Genomic DNA, 21,636 nt, shown 5'->3' on the forward strand with positions numbered 1-21,636 from the left:
GTGACAGCCCCCCCAGCCTGCCTCAGGGACAGAGGAAGGATGAAAAGGCTTTATTGATAAATACAGACTATGTACAGAGGGGAGACATCTCCACCCAGCCCAGCACCCCGGGGCCTCCTGGCCAGGGGGAGCCGGAGCCCAGCGGGTCATGGCCTCTCCCCGCAGGCACAGCCTGGCAGCAGGGCCCCAGCTGTGCCGACCCCCCCCCAGGGACATTTGGTCTCAAACCTCCTGCAGCAAACACAGCGCCTGCCTGTGCCCCCAGCCGAGAAGGGCCACCGCACCAGCACAGCCCCACAAAGCCCTTTCTGCGGGGTCACCCAGGTGGGGGGCAGCCTGGGGGGGAGCAGGGGCTGCCCCTACTCTGGCAGAGCTAGGACACAGCTTGGTGCATCCCCAGAGGTGCCACTGCCCCCAGCCCCCTGCCCTCTCCCTGCAACCAGTGTGGGGGGGCTCAGTTCCTTGGTGGCAGGGGCTGGTTGACGATCACTTGCACGACAAAATCCTTCTGGATCTTGGTCTCCTGCAGCCGCGTGCGGTCAGTGAGCAGCTTGCCTGAGAAGAACCAGCGCTGCCAGGCCAGGTCGATGCCCTCCTGTGCCTGCAGCTGCTTCTTCAGCTGCCCGATGGTGTCGCCCATGCTGGCGCTGAGCCGCAGGTCCTTGCCGGTGGAGAGCCGCACCTTGAGGGCGAACTCCCGCCGGGCGTTGGGCAGGGGCTCGGCCGGCTCCGCTGCCTCCTCCTCGCTCCGCTCCAGGATCAGGTTGACGGGAGGTGCCAGGCAGTAGACGGGCAGCTGGTACCGGTTGCCCAGCTCATCGTAGCACTCCGTCAGGGACCCTGGGGATGGCAGGGTGAGATGCTGTGGGTGGGCATCCCCATGGACCGCCCAAATGGGGACAGGGACACCCGCAGGCAGTGAGGCAGTGCCTGCCTTGCCGTCCTTGGCTGGGCTGAGCTGTGTGGATGGCAGCTGGGAACCCCTCTCCCCTCCAACCTGGGGCCCCCATGTGCCCAGATATGGGGCACTCAGCACCCACCCCACCTGCACCCCCAGTGCCGTCCCTCACCGTGGGGCAGGGTGATGCTGGCTCCATCAAGGATGGCCTGGGCCAGGCTGTGGTCGTTGGCCTCCACGGCATAGGCAGCTGCCTTTAGGGCATCCCAGATCTCCTTGCGGCCCTCAAAGGCAGGCGCCGTGTCCCAAAACTCATCCCGCTTGCTGCGTAGCTGCCCGTCCGTCATGGGGTAGTCGCTCTTCCACTTGGGACGCTCCTTCTTCAGGGGCTCATTGCGGCCTGGGGAGGGGGAAGATGCTCAGCCAAGGGATGGGGCTCCCCCTTGTGCCCCAAGCCCCCCATCTCCCCATCCCCATGGGCTCCTGGGGACCCCTCACACCATGTGCAGCAGTGTCCGAGGGACCACCCTGCCCAGCACAGGACAGTCCCCAACACAGCCGGGGGGGACTCAGCTAAAGCTAGCCCTGCCCAAGGTCCTACTGGCCCCATAGCAGCTGCCCTCCCAAGTGGCATCCCTTGCCTCCAGGAGGGACACAGGCTCTTGCCCCCATGGTAAGGGGACCAGCCCCTGCCCCACGGGGTGGCCGCAGGGCCTCGGGGCCCTTTGAGGCAGAGCAGTATTTATAGCTTGGGGAATTAGCCAGGAAATAAGCTAGTGAGTTGGAGTGGGAAGGGGATTACAGGAGCTGAGCCACAGCCTTGGCAGGGCAGGGAGCAGGACTTCTCCATCCTCTCTGCCCTCCCCAACATGGCAGGGACCAGCTGCGGACAAGATGGCAGGCACACAGCATCCATGGCATCAGGGGGGCAGAGGGCACCACCAGGGTGGGGGGCCGAACTGAGCAGGCTCTCCATGAAACAGCTCCCAGCTGCGTCCCCACGTCCCCCCAGCAGCCAGCACTGCCCAGAGCACAGCGGCAGGGGTCTTGGCCACACCCCACACCAGCCCCGTGTCACCCTGCCTTCCCCACACCAGGCTGCAGCCCCGTGGGAACAGCCCCATCCTGTCAGCCCCACGGCTGGGCAGGAAGCATGGGGCAGGAAGGAGCTGTTGTCACTCCCAGCTGAGCAGGGGACAATGAGCGACAACAGCTCCTTCCTGCCACCCCTCTCCTGGGGGCAGCCGGCCGGCACCCTTCCTGCAGGGACGGGACATGGGGGATGCGGAGCCCCAGCCGGGCAGGAAGGACGCCTGTGCCCGCACAGGGACCTGCCAGGCAAGGCGATGCCACACACCCCAGCCGCTGGGGACAGCCACCACCGCCAGCTACGGGCTGAGCCACGTTCCCCAGGCAGCTTTTCCTGGGCAAGTGTGTGGTGACATGAGGCACTACATAACCTTTATTTTGTACCAGCCCTGTCCCAAACCACTGGAGCCAGCACAGCACCTGCTTTCCCAGCAAGCACCCATCCCAGAGCTGGATACAACACATGGCACCCACCCCAGGAGTCCCCGTGGGGCACAAGAGCTCAGCATCAGCTGGATGCTGAGCGTCCCTGATGGGCAGCATCCTGCCCGCATCCCCGGAGGAGCGAGGGCAGCCGGTCGCAGCCAGCACTGCCGATTCAGCAGTCACGGTGCCGGGCAGGAGGGATTTGCAGCACCGCAGGACAGAGCAAGGTCGGAGGCGGCACCTGCCCCAGGAGGGCGGCAGAGCAGTGGTCACGGCCAGCCTGAAGGACACAGCTGGGACCACATCTTCACACTGCTGTGGCCACCAGGCCGGGGCATGCATCCTAGCAGCCGAGACAGTCATACACGGCGGGACTGCCAGCTTCGCTGGCGGCAAAGGGAAGAGGCCGACCCAGGGGAGGCAGCAGGATCAGAGCCGCAGGGCTCGGCCACAGCAGGGAGCGGGGACAGGCTGCGGCTGCCCGTGCAGGCAGGCGTGCCCAGCAGCCTTGCCCAGGTAGGCAGGAACTTAAGCCTCGTCTATTTATTGCTGCCGCCCAGCCAGGCCCTGCAGCCTCTAATCACCTCCTGCCGCTCTCTATTCCTGGCCCCTTGTGCAACTCTCCACAGCAGCATCACCGGACAGGTCCGGCCACTCACTGCACCCAGACTCGAGCCAACAGGATCCGCTGGCAGCCTGCCTGCCTCCTGCCCTGTGCCTGCAGCACCCTGCCTGCGGCTCAGACCCCCCTCCGCGGTGCCCCAGAGCAGGGACCCCCAGGCAGGAGGCTGTGCCCCAGGGGATATTCTGCCCCGGCCAGAGCCTCGGGCAGCCCCAGCCGGCAGGTCCTGGAGGTCAGCTTGGACCCAGAGGAGATGCCAGCCAGATGGCACATGGCACTGCTTCCAGTGGTGCCAGCTGGTCCCCTCCTGGCCCAGGCAGGGCTGGGATGCTGCGTGCCACCAGCATCCCCTGCTCCTCCTGCTGCTGCAGGTTGGCCACCCCAGGGAAAATGCTGCAGGGAGCCCTGGCAGGACCCCTCTGGAGCAAGCCCCAGCCAGGGCAGGAGGGCTCCTTGGCAGGGCCCTGCAGCAGCCGAGGTGAGCAGTCAGAGCACCCTCCCCACCGACGGCAGGTCCTCGCGTGCTGGGACCTGCCGGCCCGGGGCTGTGTCCCCGCACTGCGAGCGAGGGCAGCTGCAGCCTTGCTTCATCCTCCACCACCTGCCGAGCAGCTCCCGTGGGCTGGTGGCACCACACAAGCGAGGACAGGAGCCAGTCTGAGCACCCCGGCACTGGGGACGGCATTGCTTCCCCAGGAAGGGATATGCTGCAAGAAAGCTGCAGCTGTTGCAGACACAGGGGCACCAGGAAGGGACCATGGCCCATCCCAGGAGAGCCCGGCAGGGAGCGAGTAGCAGCAATGGAGACGCAGGCTCTGTGGACAGCTGTTGCCTGGCACAGGAGAGGAGCACACGGATCCAGATCTTGGGATCTGACCCCCACAGCCACAGCAGCCCTGAGGTACAAAGCAACGGCTGGAGACCCCAGGATGTGGTGGCATCTGCACCCCTGGGTGCCAAACCATGCTGGGACAGGGGACTGGGGGGCTGCCGGCTCCACGGGGGGGACCATCACCCCAATCCGAGCCAGCAGCCATGGCACCCCACACATATTGCCAGAGCAGTGGGCACCATCTCACGGGAAAATCTTCCTCCCTCCCTCCCGCATGTCAGCTGCGGGCAAGGGCCGGGGCGCCCCGTTCCCGGGCACATGCTTCCTGCTCCTCCTCTCCTGCCGCCTACCACCGTTTTGCCATAAACACGGTAATTACCGGCTGCGATTGCACCGGCCGGGGAGGCGGGCAAGAGGAAGGCAGGCGTGATTCACCCCGCCGGCCCACGTCCCCTCCGCCGGCAGGTAGCCGTGCCCATCCCCGTGGCCTCCGGGACCCTCCGGGGCAGCATCCCAGGGAGGCGCTTCACGGCACCCGGATATTCGGCTCCAGGTAACCCCGGGGAGCAGCGGGGCTGCTCCAGCCGCCCCCTCCAGACCGGTGTAGTCCCTCCTGCCCGGTCCCCAGCACCTCTCGAAGCCCCAGGGAAGCGGGGCCGGGGTTGTGCCCGTCGGCAGCGCCCCGGTGTACGGGGCAGGCAGGGGGACACCAAGCACAAACCGGGGCCACCCCCCACCCTGCAGCCCCCCCATCCCCGGGAGAAGCCGGGGACCGGCGGGACCGGGCAGGACGCTCCGTGCCCCCCGGCCCTGACCCTGCAAACCCCCCGGGGCGCCGCGGTGCCTGCCCGCTGCCGGACCGAAACCCCCGGTGCCCGGGGAACCCCACGGGCACAGAACGGCTACCGGGGGTGTGTACGGGACAGACCCCACCCCCGCGCCCACGGAGAGTGCCCCTCCGGTGCCCACGTTTGCCCCCCGTCCGCCATCCCCATGGGGGCACGGAACTTCCCCCCCGCCCCGGTGCCAGCGATCCCGGGGGCGCCCAGGCAGGACGGCCCCGGCCCCGCTCACCTGCTCGTTTGCGGGTGTTCCCGGCGGCGGGCCGTTCCCGGCGCTGCCGCCCCACGCAGCCGCCCATGGCGGGGCTTAACGGCAGCGACGGCGCTCGGCATGGGGCCGGGCCGGCTCCGCGCTGCGCCCGACCGCGGGGGCCCGGCGCCGTGCAGCCGCCCCGCCCGGCACTGAGCGCCGGGGCCGCCCCGCCGCCGGGAGACACCCCGCGTCGCCACAGACCCCGCCCCCCCAGGTGCGCATGTGACCGCCCGTACCGGCACCGCCACCGGCGGCGCCGCCCACGTGCCTGCGCGCCCGCCTGCCCCGCCGTTTTTGTCCCCTCCGCCCCGCCGTACCGCGCCGGCCACGCCCCCTGGCGGTCCCCTCACACACGCAGAGAGACTGGTGGCCGCCCGGCGCATGCGCACGGCGGGAGGGCCGGCGGCCGCAGCCCTGGGCGCGGGGTGTCATGGCGGCGGCCGGGGCCGGGGCCGGGGCGGGAGTTGCGGCGCTGGCCGCCTCCGTCCAAGATTTCGTGGCCGGGCAGCAGGACGGGCGCGCCGCGGAGGTGGCGGCAGGTAGCGGGCGGGCGCGGCTGCGGGGCGGGGCGGGGCGGGGCGGGGCGGAGACGGGCGTAGGCGGGCGTAGGCGCGGCGGCGGGGACGGGCCTGGGGCTGGCGTGGGCACGGCTCGGGGTGGCGGGGCGGGCCGTAGGGGTGTGGGGTGGGCCTTGGGAGTGAGCGTGGGGCTGTGGGGCAGGCTGTGGGTATGGGAGGGTGGCTGCGGGGTTTGTGGGGCAGGCTACGGGGATGTGGGGTTGGCTGTAAGGATGTGGGGCAGGCTGTAGGGCAGGATGTGGGGCAGGCTGTAGGGCTGGCTGTGAGGATGTGAGACAGGCTGTGGGGATATGGGGCAGGTTGTATGGCAGGTTGTAGGGATGCGGGGTTGGCTGTAGGGATGCCGGTCTGACTGTGGGGCTGGCCACAGGCCCGACTGTGGAGTAGGGTATGGCAGGGTGTGGGGGCGTGGGATAGAGCGTGGCCACGGGTTGTGGGGCTGGGGCATGAGGCTGTGATGTGGAACATGGCTGTGGGGCAGGGCATGGGGGAATGGGTAGGCCTTGCTGCTCTGAACTGGGCATCGAAAGGGGGGATGAGGACGTGGTACCCCGCGTATGTGGGGGGCTCTAGGGGCAAGTCAGAAGTGGCTATGGGCAGATGCAGGGCTGTTGGGAGCTGGGGTGAAGGCAGAGTTGTGGAGCCTGTGGGGTGGGTCAGGGTTTTAGACGACTGGTCTAGAGCATAGAGTGGGATGAAGGTGTTGGACCTACAGGGGCTGTCCTGGAACTGGGAATGGGGCTTTGGGGTGGGGGATATGGCATAGGATGTGTGAGCCGATGGGAGCACGAGGCTGCAGGCCCTGGCACTGGAGGTTTGGGGTGTAGTGGGAGCTGCTGTGGGTGGTACTGGGTATGGCCGTGACTGGGTGGCAGAGAAGGCACCAGTGGGAAGGGAGCCCTGGCCTTGCTGAGATGTGGGAGATGAGTGATGCGCTGGCTTCGCTGTCCCCTGCTTCTGGGGCCCGGGCTCTGACTGCCCTCACTGTGGTTTCTCCTCCTTTCCTGGCAGGGCTTGAGGCATTTGGTTTCCTTGGGTAATTTGTCTTTCTGCTTGGAGCAGCTGTTTGGTGACTTTGTTACATCAGGGAATTTGCAGCTTCAGGAATGTGACTTTCTAAGGATAAGGCAGCATGTTTGTATTTCTAGGCAGTGGCTTCAGCGCATTTTGGAAAGGAGTTGAGAGGGCAGAGAAGGACTGTGTAGGTTACGTTAGACAGAGGGGTAGCTTGTAGACCTTGCCCAAGCCTGATAGATTGTGAACTGATCCATGGTGTCTTGGTGATGAGATGAGCTGGCAAAATGGGAAGGTAACTCGGTGGTCCGTGTAACACAGAACGAAGAAAATGCCAAGGAAATTTGGCAGAATTCGCTAAACTGTGTGACATTCAAGATGTTGCAAAAGAGTTGCGTAACGCCTCCGACATTTGGGATAGACGGGGGGAAGGATAACCTTACAACTGCTGTTGTCATTTATGGTCATGTTACAGAAGTGCCCAGAGAAAGCTTTGTCTCTTTGAAGACATACAAAGAGAAGAGCAGCCCCCCCCCCGCCAGCTCTCGTCAGCCGTATGGCACTGGTGACAAACCTACCTTGACAAGTGAGGGAGCCAGCAAGTGTCCTTTGGCCCCTCTGACCTCGTATAGAATCACCCATCAGAAAGTATTAAATTGCATCACGTATCCTTGAGCGAAAGGGGAGGTTTTTTTCTAACCTTGTGGCTGTTGTGCAATTGTTGGAAGAAACGCACTGAGCTTCTCCCCTGTGTTGCTGAGTACTAAATTGAGTGTAACTTGGCAAGTGGAGGACAGGCCTCGGTGCTGTTGCAGCAGCTCAGGCTGCACGGGTCAGTGGGTGGCAGAAGAAGGCTGAACTCGTTTTTATTAAAAGATGAGGAGGGAAGGATATTGCTGTTACAGAAATCCATCACACACTCCCTGTGAATGCTGTGCTCATGTTTTGAGGGTGTGGGGGAGACGATGGAAAACCTGCAGAAGTGATTAATGTCTAGGACACTGTGTGAAAGGGAGACAGACGCGTCAGGAAAGGGAGCAGATTGAGTCCAACTAATAATGCAGCAAAAGGTAAATAGCTTGCTTCTGTTTAGCTGCTGTGACTACAGGAGCACCAAAGTAGGAAGGCAGCCCCTCCTGGTAAAGGGAGCGCTGGGATTCAAGGTGCGTAATTAACCTTGGGGATGTGCTGCTGCCAGATGTGGAGGCAGAAGTTTCATGGGCTCACCACTGCGCCTGCCGTGCTGATGAGGCAGGTCCAATTATAGCTGTGCTTGTGCTTAAGCCGTGGCCTGTGCCGCTCTGCCTGCGAGCAGGAGGCAGCACTCGCAGGTCCTGCTGTCGGGGCTGGCGTGGTGATTCCACACAAGACGAAGCTGGTCGCACCGCTGGGTTCCCACGAACAGAGCGAGTTCTCTCGCTGTAGCGGGGTGAGGGGGCTGCTAACCATGGGGAGCCATCAATAGCCGATTGTGGTTTCATCAGTACAGCTCAGCTCCTTCCTGTTGTTTAGGAAACCAGCAGCTTTGTGTAGATGCTGCTTTCAGTCTCTGAAAACGCAGAGAGGCAGAGTGCTTGGCTGCAGAGACAGCGTTTGTGTCAGACCTTCTCCACGGTGGTTCAGAGGCACGAGGGGTTTTCATGAGCTCGCAGAGTGGGATGTTGGGATGCTGGGTGGGAAGGGGCCATATGAGCTCTCCCAGCAGCCCACTCTGCTCTGTGCCGGTGCACAGCACCCGCTTGCTGTTGCACTGTTGTTCAGCAATAAATTTTGACGGCACCTTTTGGCTCAGGTGTACTCCCTGTTCCCGCAAGACACCCCCTGTTCAGTCTGTGCCTGTCGACTCCGCAACCTGCTGGGCTCCTCTTCTTCCTCGCAGTTCCCCTTATCTGTTCTGTCCCTCAGGCTTCCTCTCCCTGCTGTGCCTGGTGGGATTGGAAGCTCTATCTCTGGAGCCAGGCCTGCCTGCTGTCAGAAAACACTGTTATCCCTTCTCCCATCCCCAGAGACCCTTCTCTGATAAACAGATAATGACTTTATACTGGAAATAACTGCTTAGGAAGAGCCAGTAAATGCTTACAACAGGAGGAGACACTAGCTGAGACGAGGCCTGGGAAAGCCCCAGATGAAACCTTTAGGCTTCTGAGGGGGTGCCTACCTTGTCACATGTAGGCAAGACTTCAGCAGGGCAGAGGGATGAAGAGGGCCTTCTGGAGCGCCCAGAAGTGTTCCTGGGCAAAGACAGTAAGTCTCAGTGACTGGAAGATGCTCTTTTTTTTTTCTTTTTTTTTTTTTTTTTTTGTGGAGGAAAGCTGTTTTGTCCAGGTAGAGAGTGAGGGGTGCTGCTTGTTTCCCAGCAATGTCCGTTGCCACCTGAGCAACAGGTTAGAGGGCTGAAGGTAAGGCAGTCCCTTGCCCCCCACCCCATGCCTGACCACAGGGCACGCACAGAGCTTTCCTACTGGGAAGGCGTTACGTTGGTGGTGGGAGTGGAGAACCTGCCCTTCTGCCAAGGCTTTCGTAGGATGCAACAGGTCCTTACCAAAGCCTCCTGAGGAGTGACTCTTCCCCAAGTTGAGTTGCAAGAATATTGAGGCAGGAGGTGAGTGAGGCAACCTGGCAGGGTGTCTGAGTCAGAGCTGGAAATAGACTCCAGGAGTCCCAACGCTTCGTCTTCCTCTGACCACAAAGCCGCCTTTCTCCCTGCCCTCCATCTTGGAGGGAGTTTGTGCAGTTCTTGCTCAGCATAGTGTGGAGGTGGTGGAGCCAAGGTGGGAAACTGGGTGATCGCTAGTGTCCGTGCTGTTTGCTCAGCCTGTTCTCCCTCAGGAAGCACCTGGGGAGCTGCCCTCTGTCTCCTCCTGGCTTGCTCACTTTAGAGAAGTGTTTTTTGGTGTCTCAGTGAAGTGGAGCACTGCAAGGCTGCTTCTCTCTGCAGCCACGTGTTTGTCACGGGTGCAGCCAGGCTGCGGGGAGGGGGTAGAGGCAAAGTGCAGTCAAATTCACCCCTTGCTGCCTGCTCTCAGCTCTGACCCAGTCAAGGCAGCTCTTAGTCCCAGACGTGTTCACAGGCAGAACTGGAGGCAGTTCCACCAACTAAGTGCACATGGCTCTTTGGTGCTTAGTGAGGTGCCAGCACCCAGACAGCCTTTCCCACTTGTGGTGCCAGGACCCTTGCCGGCATCCATCTCCAGCGCCGTGCCTGACCGACGGTCTGGGAGTCTCTTTGGTTCACTTTCTTTACCTCCTTTCTCCAGGGGTGAAAGATGGAAGCTGGACTGTGCTGCAGCTTGTGGAAGCCCTGGGGTAAGAAAAGCCTTATACATGTTATACATCGCATAAGGGCCTTACAGGGGAGATTCCCCCAAGGAGGGACAGTGAGAAGAAGTGTGCTTCCAGGACGAGCTAGCTTCAGCACTGGTAGCTGCACCACAGCACACAGGCCTGCAAGGATGTTGTCCACTCACAGAACGTGGCCTGAGTGGTGCTTTACCCTCCCAGGACTTGGAAGCTGTTTGGGACAAAGAGTAGGGACAGAGCAGCTCCTGTTGCTCACCAAGGACCAAGGAAGGGTGTTGTGGGAGGCAGTGACCCACAGGGCACTTCTCAATTGGGACAGTCCCCATCAGAAGCTGCCTGAGCACACAGCTGCACATCACCATGTTACGAGTTGGCTGGCACTCAGCCTTTGCCTCTGTCTCCGAGCTGTCATGGCCTGGGACTCAGGGAGGTTCATTTCACCCAAGCTGGCGGCTGGGTTTGCTTCATTGTAAGAGGCTTTGCCCTTTTTTGGCCCTTGTGATCTTGGGAGCCTGAGTTTCAGGTGCAGAGCATGGTACAAGAGCAATTTCTCTGGTCCAACTTGAGAACTTGATTTATTGCAGCTCTGGGGCTGGGTGCATGCATGCAGCACAGTCAGTGGAAGAGGAGTCTGCTCCCACCCTGCCAGCAAGTCAGGCAGGACAGGGCCACCGCCCCCTTGCCCAGAGACTGGCACCTCTTTGTTTTTATAATGTGTCTGCTCAGGATGTGCTTCCTGCTTGGGTGTCCCTGCTCACAACAGGCCTTTCTCCTCACTTGGGTTAGGTCTTGCCTGGAGAACACAGATCCTCGGACGCGAGGGCGAGGCATCCAGCTGCTGTCACAAGTCCTGCTCCAGTGTTATTCCCAGCTCCAGGAGAAGGAAGGTAAGGGCTGCTTTGGGCCCTTGAGTGGCTGCCAGCAAAGCCTGTGCCGCTTGAGTGTCTGTCCTGCAGTTGGCAAAGGGATTGATTTAGCACCATAACAACTTTGTACATGTCTCTCGAGTCAAAGTCCAACGAGAGCACGGGGGCTCACACTGCAGCCTTTTTGCCAACCTCACTACACAATTCAGGTCACTCCCTGAACACACCAAAGCCCTGGGTGGCAGCTGGTGCCCCCAGCAGTGTGTGGGTGTTGCACACCCAGGTGTGCTTACTGCCACGTGGGACACCTTGGGGACACATCTGCATGTCAAAATCCTTGGGTGGTGATTCAATGCAGGAAAACTGTCATTCACAAAGCAAGTCACGCCGCAGCCCTGTCGCCTGCCCAGGTTAACTCTGGGGGAACCCTGGGGCCTGCGGAGGAGGGGAGGGAAGGACCAGGGTGGGGAGAGGAAGATGCTGCGTTCATGGAGGGAAGGAGAAGGTTTGGCTGTATTAAATGTCCCATAGCAACTGGCTGGCAGTGAGGGAAGCCAATAAATGCTGCCAAACTTCGACTTGGACTAGGGGCTTTGCTGATGGGTAGCTGAACCTGTGCTAGCAGGCTAGCAAGGCAGAGGGGCCCAGCTAGTAAGTGAGATGGAGGAAAGGAAGGATGGAAGTAAAAGGTGCTTAGTGGTTGGCGTTTGGCTCTCTGCAAGTCTCAGGCTGGTGCCCGGCAGGGCTGAGAGCAGCTGTGCAGAGAGAATACACACAGACTAGCTACTGGTGTAGCTGGAGTCAGGTGTGATGACTATGATGGGGACTGGGGTGCTCTGGAGGGGCAGCCAGAGGTGGGGAGGTTCAGTGGGGATGTCTGGCAGAGTCAGGGCAGCTGAGCAAGCTGGGTTAGAGCCAAATCACCAGGAGCTCTGGAGTGGGGTGGGCAGAGCCAGCTCCCTGGCAGGGCTCGGGTGGCTGCTGTGACACCCCCAGCTGGCCCCATCTCCCTTCGTGTCCCTTCTCACGCAGTTCATTTCTCAAGCGCTGCGTCAGGCTGCCTCCTGGGGGGGTGAGTTTCTGCAGCAGCTGTGGGCACAGGATGCTGGTAGCCGGCTCTTCCAGTCTGCTTCCTGCTGCCACTCCCCAGGGCCGGGGTGTGCAGGCGCCCGTGGCCGTGACTCAGGGGCCAGGAACGTGTTGTGGAGCCAAGTGCGGGGAAGCTGGAGCTCCTGCTCTAGCTCTGCGCCCCACCCCATGATATCCTCCAGCCTCTGCTGAGCAGGCGTCTGCCGCTTCACTGCTGATGTCTGCACCCACGTGTCTGGACGTGCCAGGGCAAATGCCTCTGGGGTAGCTCCAGTACCTCTGCAGCAGCCAGAGGTGGGTGCTGCCCCGCTGCGGTCAGGCGTGGGTTGCTCACGAGGGGAGGGCAAGGGCATTGGAGACAGGTGGGTGCATCCAACACTGGCAGTTCGTCCCATTCACCAGCGCAAGATGTGCTCGCTCTTCATCCGGCAGCTGCTTTCAGCAGAGCTGGGGCCAGCGCCCCGCAGTTAGGTTTCCTGGGACTAACACACGTTGGTGTCTGTTTCTCACAGTGCTGCATCTGGTCCTGTTCTATGAGAGCCGGCTGCAAGATCATCACCTTGTGATCCCCTCGGTGCTCCAGGGACTCCGAGCGCTGGTGAGCTCATGCCCTGCAGCCTGCAGTGCTGGGATGCGCTCCAGATCGGTGCTGGGGAGGTGCAGCACCTGGGTACAGGTTGGAGCAGCACATCGAGCAGGGCCTGGCTGAGCTGTCAGTTCCTGCCCAGCGGCATTGCCCTGTCTCCTCCGTGCTCCTGCTGTGCTCCTTGCAGAGGGGCAGGGGAGAGGAGACTGCCTTGATTTCCTGCCTGTACTGGTACTGGGGCAAGGATTCCCTGGCCACCCTGGGGAGCAGCACAGATGATAAGCATCTTGTCCTGTCCTGTCCTTTTTGTGGAGTTGGTGAGCTCTCCCTGTTGTAGGAGAGATCCTGTAGGTGGCTGCTGTAAAGGGGCAGGAGCTCTGTTATATGGCTGCCATTGTGGTTTTCTATTCTTGCCTTTCTTTTCCTGTCCGCAGAGCATGTGTGAGGTGTTGGCCCCAGGGCTAGCGGTGTCTGTGCTCAAAGCCATCTTCCAGGAGGTACACGTGCAGGTGAGCAATGTGATTTCACATCCTCCTCTCCTTGCTCCCAGCCCCCTGGGTGTCTGGGGATGGCCTGCTTGCTCTGGGGACTGAGCACATACAGTAGCAGTGCAGTGTAGTGCATCCTTCAGCAGCAGCGTGGTGCCTCTGCAGAGCTTAGAGACTGCATGGCTCACTGCAGAGCGAGAGGCGCACAGCAGCTGAGGACCCTATTTGGCCCTTGACTTCTCTTCTCTCAGCCCTGGGGGAATTATTTCCTTTGCTCTATTCTCCAGGCTGTGTTTAAGTGCCACCAGCCTCCAGATTCTCCTCCAATTTAAGATTGTTTATGCTGGCAGGGCCTTGGGCAGCATGTATGGCCCTGGTGTGACTGTGATGGTGCATTCATGCAGTGATGGACACGGTTGTGTTCAGGTGCTGTTGTATAGGCATGTGCATGCTTTGCATGTGATAAATGGCATCTGCATGCCAGGAAGCAGCCGCTGAGCTGCTGAGGGTCCTGACCTCTTCTCAGGGGCATGTGCTGCCCTTGGGTGGTGAATAGCAATGCTGCCATGTACAGAGGCTTGTTCTGATTGCTCTGCTCCTCCTTCCAGTCCCTGCTGCAGCTAGACCGCCACACAGTCTACAGCATCATCACCAACTTCATGGGCACCAGGGAGGAAGGTGAGGAGGCAGATGCCAGAACCACTCTGGGGTTGTCCAGGCTGGGAAAATGGCTTGCTTTTGCCCTCTCTGAGGGCTCTGTGGTTCTGCATGGGGAGAGCTGGAAGGGCTGCGGGGCTGGGGAAGGTGGGCTTATTTCATGCCATGTTGGTGAGGTCTGATGTTTTGCTTCTTATTTTGCAGAGCTGAAGGGCCTGGGTGCCGACTTCACCTTCGGCTTCATCCAGGTGATGGACGGGGAGAAGGATCCCCGCAATCTGCTGGTGGCTTTCCAGATCGTGCGTGATCTCATTGCCAAGAACTACGCCCTGGGTGAGCCTGTGCTTGCTGTGCAGAGCTGATGGGAGACATGTTGCTTTTCTTTGAGCTGTTGGAGAGATGACTCTTGGGTCTGACCAGGGCTGGGGTCGTCCCTGACATGCTTTAGCAGAGCCAGCCTGTCATGGGTGCTAGGCATAGCTGCCGTGCCTCTTTTGCCCAGCATCTCTGCTCACTCCCTCTCTCCTCTCCCTGCAGGTCCTTTTGTGGAGGAGCTGTTTGAAGTTACATCCTGCTACTTCCCCATTGATTTTACTCCAGTGAGTGAGTCTGCCCTGTGCCACAGCCTATTCCTTCGGGTGTTTTCTCAGGGAGTTTTCTCAGTGGTTTTGTCCCCTCCAGGGAAAGGGAGGAGAGGGTGGGCAAGAGACTTGGCTGGGCAGTGTTGAGCTACAAGCTCTGATACCCAGGCTGAAAGGCCAGTGCCAAGCTGGCTGCAATGACTGGCATTGCTGATGCCTTGCTGGAGATGAGGCGATGCAGCCTCAGCTGATGGCTGGGTTGGGATGTTTCCTGACCAGTGGGTGACCTGTTCTCTGCTTCCTTTCCAGCCCCCCAATGACCCTCATGGCATCCAAAGAGAAGACCTGATCCTGAGCCTACGGGCCGTGCTGGCTTCCACACCCCAATTTGCTGAGGTAGGAAGCTCCTAGGGGGTTCTGGAGCACCCCATTGTTCTCTGAGCCCAGACTGCATTTCGTAGTGCTGCAGCTCCTGCTGTGGCTCTGTGGGAAAGGAAAAACTGGGACCAGGAGCCTGCACTAGGGTAGCCTTGTCTCCTGCTGGGGCTGGGCATGGGGAGGGTGCTGATGCTGGCACCCTGGGAAGGGGCTGCCTGTTGCAAGTATCTCTCCATCTCTGCTCTCCTGGCAGAGGCTGAGCTTGCAGCCCTGCAGGGCCATGGACAAGGTAGTGCGAAGGGTGGGCTGAGTCTGAGTGCCTCTCTCTGCAGTTCCTGCTCCCTTTGCTCATTGAGAAGATGGACTCAGACCTGCAAAGTGCCAAGCTTGACTCCCTGCAGACTCTGGTAAGGAGGGATCCCCCACTCCCTTCAGCCCACAGCTGGCCTGTGGTAGCAGCAGCCACCTCTGAGCCCTTCTCCCTGCTAGCCAGAGACTCTCCCTTGCAGAGCGAAAATTTCCAGGGTGCTAGTTTGGCCTGCATCCCGCTTTTCTGTTTTTCTCTCCCTTGAGTGGTTTGTGCAGTTCAGCATGAGCCTGTCAGGGTGGGCAGTGTCCCTGCTCAGTGTCCTCATGCTACTGGCTTCTCTCTGATGCTTTCTCCTGTCTCCCTCTTGCAGACTGCCTGCTGTGCCATCTACGGGCAGAAGGAGCTGCAGGAATTCCTCCCCAGCCTCTGGTCATCCCTGCGCAGGGAGGTGAGTACTGCAGGGCCCCGAAAAAATGCTGCACCACAGTTGGGCTCCTGCTGAGCAGGAGTTCACAGCCAGACCAGGCGGGTCCCATGTCTCCCAGCAGGCCCCACGTGGGGCTTGGATGTGCCACACTGCATGTTCAAAACACGTGGGCAGTGAGGCAGGAGCCCGAGCCTTTCATCCCGCGTTGGGAGCGTGAAGCCTGTGGTTGGGGTCAGCACGGAGCTTAGCTCATCCTACGGCCTCTCCTGCAGGTGTTCCAGACAGCAAGTGAGAAGGTTGAGGCGGAGTGTCTGGCCGCACTGCATGCCCTCTCTGCCTGCCTCTCCCGCTCCGTACTCAGCTCTGACACTGAGGATCTGCTGGATTCCTTCCTCAGCAGCATCCTGCAAGGTAGCTAGCAGGGAGACCTATCCTGCTCCGAGGAGCCAGGCCTGCAAGCATCCTCCTAGCTATAGATCCATCCTCCTGTTCTCTTTGAAGCCTCTTTCTTTTTCTAGCCCTCACAGTCACTGTTGGCTTCTCCAAGGTAATTGGCTGCAGGAAGGGAGGAGAAGGGGGGCATAGTAGGAAATGCCTCTTGGATTAAGTTGCTTCCCCCTCTGCTGGGATTGGGGCATCCAGGGGCTGTGCTGTGCACTTGGAGCTGGGGGAAGCAGCTCTGTTGGGGAGGTTGCTGCAGCTCAGAGCTGCACCCTGGCAGCACGTCCCAGCCCAGATATCAGCTGCGTCCCTGCACGTGAGGCAGAGGAGCTCTACTGCTGCAGCTGATGCCCAGCCTATCTCAGATTGCAGGCACCATCTGTGCGAGCCTGACATGAAGCTGGTGTGGCCAAGTGCCAAACTCCTGCAGGCAGCAGCGGGTGCCTCCCTCCGTGCCTACCACCGCGTCACCCACAGCGTCCTGCCCCTGCTGCTGGAGCAGTACACCAAGCACCCACAGGTGAGGGACACTCCAGGCTCTGCAGTCACAGACAGCAGGGCTAAGTGCACCCGCTGGCTCTGCAGGGCTTGGTGGGAGCAGGTTGTCAAAGTGGGTGTCCTTCCCCAAAGTGGGGACCCCGTGGACACCCTCTGGCCTCGTGGTACTGGGCTGAGGTGTAGCTGGGTCCCAGCAGTGACGGTGATCTGTGTTATGCCTTTGTGTCCCTGCAGAGCAGCCAGAGGAGGACAATCTTGGAAATGCTGCTGGGCTTCCTGGAGTTGCAGCAGAAGTGGGGACACGTGGAAGAAGGTGAGGATGGCTGGTCCCTCTGGAGGCACCCATGTCCCAGGGGCTGCTGGCTCTGACTTTGCCTTCCTGTATGCTGACAGAGAAGGAAAGCTCACTGACCTGGGCGGTCGTATTGCAACCCCTTGCCGTGTCCCAGGGACCCTGCGTGGTTGGGTGTCAACTAGCAGGGCCCCAGCAAGGGTTTGTCAGGTGCCATGGTGGTGGCTGTGCAGTGACAGATAGATGCAGGCAGTGACTCCATGCCTCTCCCTCCAGATGAGAGCACTCTGCTGTCGCTCCAAGCCCCGGTTTGCTCTGTGGTGTTCTCAGCACTGACGGATCCCAGTGTGCAGCTGCAGCTGGTGGGGATCAGGGCACTGACTGTCCTGGGCTCCCTGCAAGGTTGGTGCCTTGTTTCCCTTGGGGAGGCAGAGGGAGGTGTCACCCTGTTCTGGGAGACATGGTGCCACGTGGCTGCTGGGACATCCTTGCTTGCTGCCTGTAGCTGCCCAGGAGCAGTGGCAGCATTTTCTACCCAGGCCGTGAGCTCCAGGGACACTTGTTCTCTCTCTTGCCTGTTTGTGCTGGGCACCTTGTATCCCTGGCCTTTGGCATGCTGCTGCATTGCTGCTAGCCTGGATGAGAGGGAATGATGCTGGCCGGAACACCAGCATCTTTGCCTTTGGCCGAGGGCAGGATTCCTCTACAGCTCTTGTTCCAGGCTTCCTGTCTCCCTCTGACCTGGAGCTGGTTGTGGATCACCTCGTACGTCTCACTCTGCATGAGGAGGATTCCCAGAGCAGGTGAGGGGCAGGATGGCACCACTGCAGTCACCCACGCTCTGGGGAGAGGAACAAAGCTTGGCTTTGCTGCAGAGAGGGGCGGTAGTCTGGGGGAAGGCACAGGAACTGTCTGAACTAAAAGACCACATGGGTGTAAGAGCAAAGGGATAAACCAGGTGATTTATGGGCTGGAAATTAGAAAGTCTGAGCCTGTCAAAGAAGGGGGTTTGGCTCTGTCTGCCAGTAGGGTGAAAAAGGCAGATTGCTGAGAAATGGGGTTCTGGAGGCACCTTCTGGCCCAAATCTGCGCAGGTGGTGTAGAAGCAGCCCCGGGTTTGCAGTGCTTACGTCACCCCTCCCATTCTCTTCCCCCCTGGCAGCGAAGCAGCAATGGAGGCAGCTGGATCTCTGGCCCCCACCTACCCAGAGGTTTTCTCTGGACGCATGGTACCCAGGCTTGAAGAGGAGCTGCAGGCAGGTAGGGCTGGCAGCCTGGGGAAGGGAGTGATGCCTGGTTTTGGGGTGAAGCCTGTCCCATCCCTGTTCAGCTCCTACCAGGCAGTGGGGCTGTGCCATGCGGCATGGGTCGGTGGCTCTCCTTGGTGGATTCCCAGTGCAGGCACTCTGGTGCTGGCACAGGGAAGGCCGTGCCTGGTGCTGGCTGGTGTCTGTGCAGCCAGGGTCAGCCTCGTGGGGAGCAGCTGCCCAGCCACAGAGTGCTGTGGGCCTGGCATGGCCTACTTCTCCTGTGCTGCCTCACCCCAGCCACCCTGGCAGAGTCTGGGCCCTGGGTGTCCTTGGGCAAGGGGGCCTGGGGTCACCCCAGCGCCCCTCTGAGGTGTGTTTCCTCTTCAGAGCGGGAGGAGGAGAGCTTCCGGGACCACTGCTCCCTGCGGCAGCGCTGCCTGCAGGCCCTGGCAGCCGTGTCCACCCACACCAGCATCGTGAGGGAGACGGTCCCTGTCCTGCTGCAGCATCTGCGGAAGGTGCAGAAAGGTAATGCATCCCACAGCAGGCAGCTCCAGGAGAGAGCAGGGATGGAAGTGGTGCGAGGAGCGCAGGGCTGGGCTGTGAATCCCACCGCTGTTGGGGAGTAGGGAGGGCTGCATTGCTCCGGGATCCTGGCGCCCATCAGTGGGGTGGGTGCTGCAGCTGTTTGATGTGACGGTGACTGTGCCCTGCAGGGAGCGAGGCTGGGAGCGCCCAGGACCTGGTCTCCGTGTGCCAGAGCTTGCACCGGGTGGCCTTGCAGTGCCAGCAGGACGCGGAGGGCTGCTGGTACTACCACCAGACGGTGGTGCCCTGCCTGCTGGCCATGGCCGTGCAGGCTGCCATGCAAGGTAGGTGCGGGGTTGAGCGGCAGCGTGGAGCGCAGGCAAGCCCCCGCGGCTCCCTGACCCGCAGCCAGCGCTGCTGCCGCCCCCCTCCGTCAACCGCGGGCACTGCGGGCCCTGCTGCCCCCTGCCGCTGTGGGTCAGGGGGCTGTGCCTGCCCTCCTCCCTGTGGGCTCCAGCGTGTCCCTTTCTTCCAACTGCCTGCAGAGAGCACCCAACCGCTGCTGGGCAAGGCACTGCTGGAGGAGGAGGTGCTGGCTGCCATGATCCCAGTCATCAGTGCTGCCACCACTCATCTGAGCCCTGAGTGAGTGATGCTGGGGCGGGACGCCGAGCACTGCATTGTGGGGAGGGGGCAGGCGTGTCCCCCCCGCTGCTCTCTGTACAGGGAGGCCCTGCGCCTCCTGGGAGGTATTCAGGAGCTCTCTGGTGACCCTCCCAGAGCAGCACATTGCAATGTCTCCTTTTTCCTAGGCTGGCTGCCCAGAGCGTGTCTCATGTAGTGCCCCTCTTCCTGGACGGAGAGGTCTCCTTCCTGCCCCAGAACAGTTTTCCCTGCTCCTTCCAGCCCTTTGAGGTGTGTTGGGTGCTTTGGGCTGGGGGACAGGGAATGAGGGTGTCAGCACAAGGACTGTGATGACATGGGCACTTGTTCTTTCCCTACAGGATGGGGAGTGCTTGGAGGCACAGAGACGCCTGGTTGCCCTCCTCATGGCCTTCGTCTGCTCCTTGCCCCGCAATGTAAGTTGGTGGGGAGCAGGGACCCCTAAGTGAGCGTCCTCCTGCCTGGGTCCACAGCAAACTCCACGGGCCGACGATGGGAGCAGCCACAGTCTCAGGCTGTAACAAGCTCCATGTCTCTTACAGGTGGCAATTCCTCAGCAGGAACGGCTGCTCCGGGAGCTGCTGGCCTTGAGCTGCTCCTGCAACTGCCCCTTCACGGCCACCACAGCTGCCAAGTGCTTTGCAGGGCTGGTCAACAAACACCCAGCAGGTAAAGGGGCTGGGCAGGACACCGTGGGTCCCTGCCCACTGCTGGCAGGGGAATGGCTCAGCCCATCCGTTCTGTGTCCCCAGGGCAGCAGCTGGATGAGATCCTGCAGCTTGCAGTGAACAGGATGGAGCCCGGCCTTACAGAGGGACCCCGCAGAACGCAGGCGCTCACCCTGCTGCTCTGGGTAAGGCCCACCCCGAGTGTGGGATGGGGGCAGTGCTAGGGGGGCGCTGACCTGGCACTGACTCTGCTCTACCTGCACAGGTGACCAAAGCCCTGGTGCTGCGCTACCACCCCCTGAGCTCCCACCTGACGGACAAGGTAGGTGGCAGTGGGGCTGGGTGACGTCTGAGGAGCTGCCCGACCCCCACAGCCAGCTGGCAACCCCCAGCAGCAGGGGACCCTGTCTCAGGGCTCTCTTCCTCGCAGCTGCTGGGTCTGCTGAGCGACGCAGAGCTGGGCCCTGCCGCGGCCGACGGCTTCTCCCTGCTCATGGCTGAGTCCCCAGACGTGCTGCACAAGGGCTGCCACGCTGACGTGCGCATCATGTTCCGCCAGCGCTTCTTCACCGACAACGTCCCCAAGCTGGTGCAGGGCTTCCACGGGGCTGGCCCCGGTGAGCGGCCACCCCCAGCCTGGCCTCACCACCCCGTGAGCCCCTTACCCAGGGGACCTGAGCTGGCGTCTCCTCCTTCCCCTAGCTGCTTCTAACTATCTCTGCTCTCCACAGACGTGAAGGCCAATTACCTGAAGGGCCTGTCCCATGTGCTCAACCACCTCCCCAAGCCCGTGCTGGTGACGGAGCTGCCCACGGTGAGAGCCAGCCTTGGCAGGGGAGGATTGTGGCAGCACAGAGTGCGGGGCTGGGAGTTATTCATGTCTCCTGTGTTCTTCCCACCCACAGCTGCTTTCCCTTCTGCTTGAGGCCTTGTCCTGCTCGGACCGCGTGGTGCAGCTCTCCACACTGAGCTGTCTCCAGCCGCTGCTGCTCGAAGCTCCCCAGATCATGAGCCTGCACGTTGACACACTGGTCACCAAGTTCCTCAGCCTCACCTCCAGCCCCACCATGGTACGTGCGCCCCCTCTTTCCCCCGACACGCCCCTCTCCTCTGCCCCTTCCCCTGCCCTCACCCCTGTCTGTTCCAGGCTGTCCGCATCGCTGCCCTGCGCTGTGCCCACGCACTTACCAGCCTGCCTACAACAGTGGTAAGTGCTCCTGCAGTGGCCTGCTGCCTTGCTCCTGCATGTAGAGGGGCAAGGAGGGTCCCAAACCTCCTCCTGGGGGCAGCCAGCACCCAGCTCTCTCACTAAGAGCCCTTTCTGTCCTACAGCTGCTCCCGTACAAGGCTCGAGTTATCCGGGCGCTGGCCAAGCCTTTGGATGATAAGAAGAGGCTGGTGCGGAAGGAGGCGGTGGCAGCACGGGGGGAATGGTGAGTGTGCGTGGCTGGAGCTGCTGGAGCGCTGGTGTGTTGGGGACGTGGTTGATGGCACCATCTCTGTCCCCACAGGTTCCTGCTGGGGAGCCCGGGCAGGTGAGCGCCCTGCGTCCCCTCCCTGTGCTGACCGACAATCTGACCGGGCCCCTGCCAAGCCATCCAACTGATGCCACGGACCCTCGGAGCCCAGTACTGCCCCAAGTGCCAGGGCTGGAGCATGGGGGCCGGCAAACAGCACCCCTCACTGCGGCACCTTCCCAGCACACCCGCCCCCTTCCCGGAACCCACCGGAGGGAAGGAGCTGTGCCGCTTGCGGCTTTCCCAGCCTCTGCTGCAGCCAGGGACAGTGATGGACAGACTTGCCACGTGTGGGTGGAGAGGGCAGGCCTGTGCACACACATACAGTGTGTGGCAACCCACGTGCCAGAGGAATAAATATATCTGGTTTTGGTAATGTGGGGGGGTCTCTGTGCAGCTCAGGCTGGCATCCCAGTGCGCTTGCCAATGTTGAGTAGCTAAAGGTGCTGCTGGTTACGGGCCCTTACTCCTCCTGCCACATTCAAGAATCACAGGGGTCCCTCTTGTGGCCAGAAATCTGTGCCTCCCACCAGGGAAAAGAGA

At 61.3% G+C, this 21,636-nt stretch overlaps 2 protein-coding genes across 6 annotated transcripts; one reads left to right on the plus strand and one right to left on the minus strand.

Moving 5' to 3' along the window:
- Positions 1-35: 35 nt before the first annotated feature.
- Positions 36-5,143, minus strand: UBTD1 (ubiquitin domain containing 1). The gene is made up of 3 exons (XM_074590170.1): positions 4,942-5,143; positions 1,071-1,298; positions 36-840 (listed from the first exon to the last, which is right to left on the minus strand). The coding sequence occupies exons 1-3, from the start codon at positions 5,006-5,008 to the stop codon at positions 455-457; spliced, it is 681 nt and encodes a 226-aa protein (XP_074446271.1). The 5' UTR covers positions 5,009-5,143; the 3' UTR covers positions 36-454.
- Positions 4,278-21,469, plus strand: MMS19 (MMS19 homolog, cytosolic iron-sulfur assembly component). 5 transcript variants are annotated; one of them, XM_074590164.1, is made up of 31 exons: positions 4,278-4,420; positions 9,812-9,860; positions 10,641-10,741; positions 12,322-12,407; positions 12,830-12,904; positions 13,492-13,561; positions 13,745-13,873; positions 14,078-14,139; positions 14,431-14,517; positions 14,832-14,906; positions 15,180-15,257; positions 15,509-15,647; positions 16,043-16,197; positions 16,410-16,488; positions 16,744-16,869; positions 17,189-17,270; positions 17,630-17,727; positions 18,105-18,245; positions 18,434-18,589; positions 18,791-18,890; positions 19,058-19,160; positions 19,250-19,324; positions 19,451-19,577; positions 19,661-19,761; positions 19,842-19,898; positions 20,007-20,193; positions 20,308-20,390; positions 20,482-20,646; positions 20,724-20,783; positions 20,909-21,009; positions 21,088-21,469. In XM_074590164.1, exons 5-31 carry the CDS (start codon positions 12,833-12,835, stop codon positions 21,113-21,115), a joined length of 2,736 nt encoding a protein of 911 aa, XP_074446265.1. In that variant the 5' UTR covers positions 4,278-4,420; positions 9,812-9,860; positions 10,641-10,741; positions 12,322-12,407; positions 12,830-12,832; the 3' UTR covers positions 21,116-21,469. The 5 variants fall into 5 exon arrangements, with proteins under 5 accessions (XP_074446265.1, XP_074446267.1, XP_074446264.1 ...); XM_074590166.1 differs by lacking the exon at positions 4,278-4,420 and adding an exon at positions 5,295-5,501 and having other exon boundaries at positions 17,177-17,270; XM_074590163.1 differs by lacking the exon at positions 4,278-4,420 and adding an exon at positions 5,340-5,501.
- Positions 21,470-21,636: the final 167 nt, after the last annotated feature.

The sequence above is a fragment of the Larus michahellis genome, chromosome 6 (genome assembly GCF_964199755.1).
Source record: "Larus michahellis chromosome 6, bLarMic1.1, whole genome shotgun sequence".
Classification (NCBI taxonomy): domain Eukaryota; kingdom Metazoa; phylum Chordata; class Aves; order Charadriiformes; family Laridae; genus Larus; species Larus michahellis.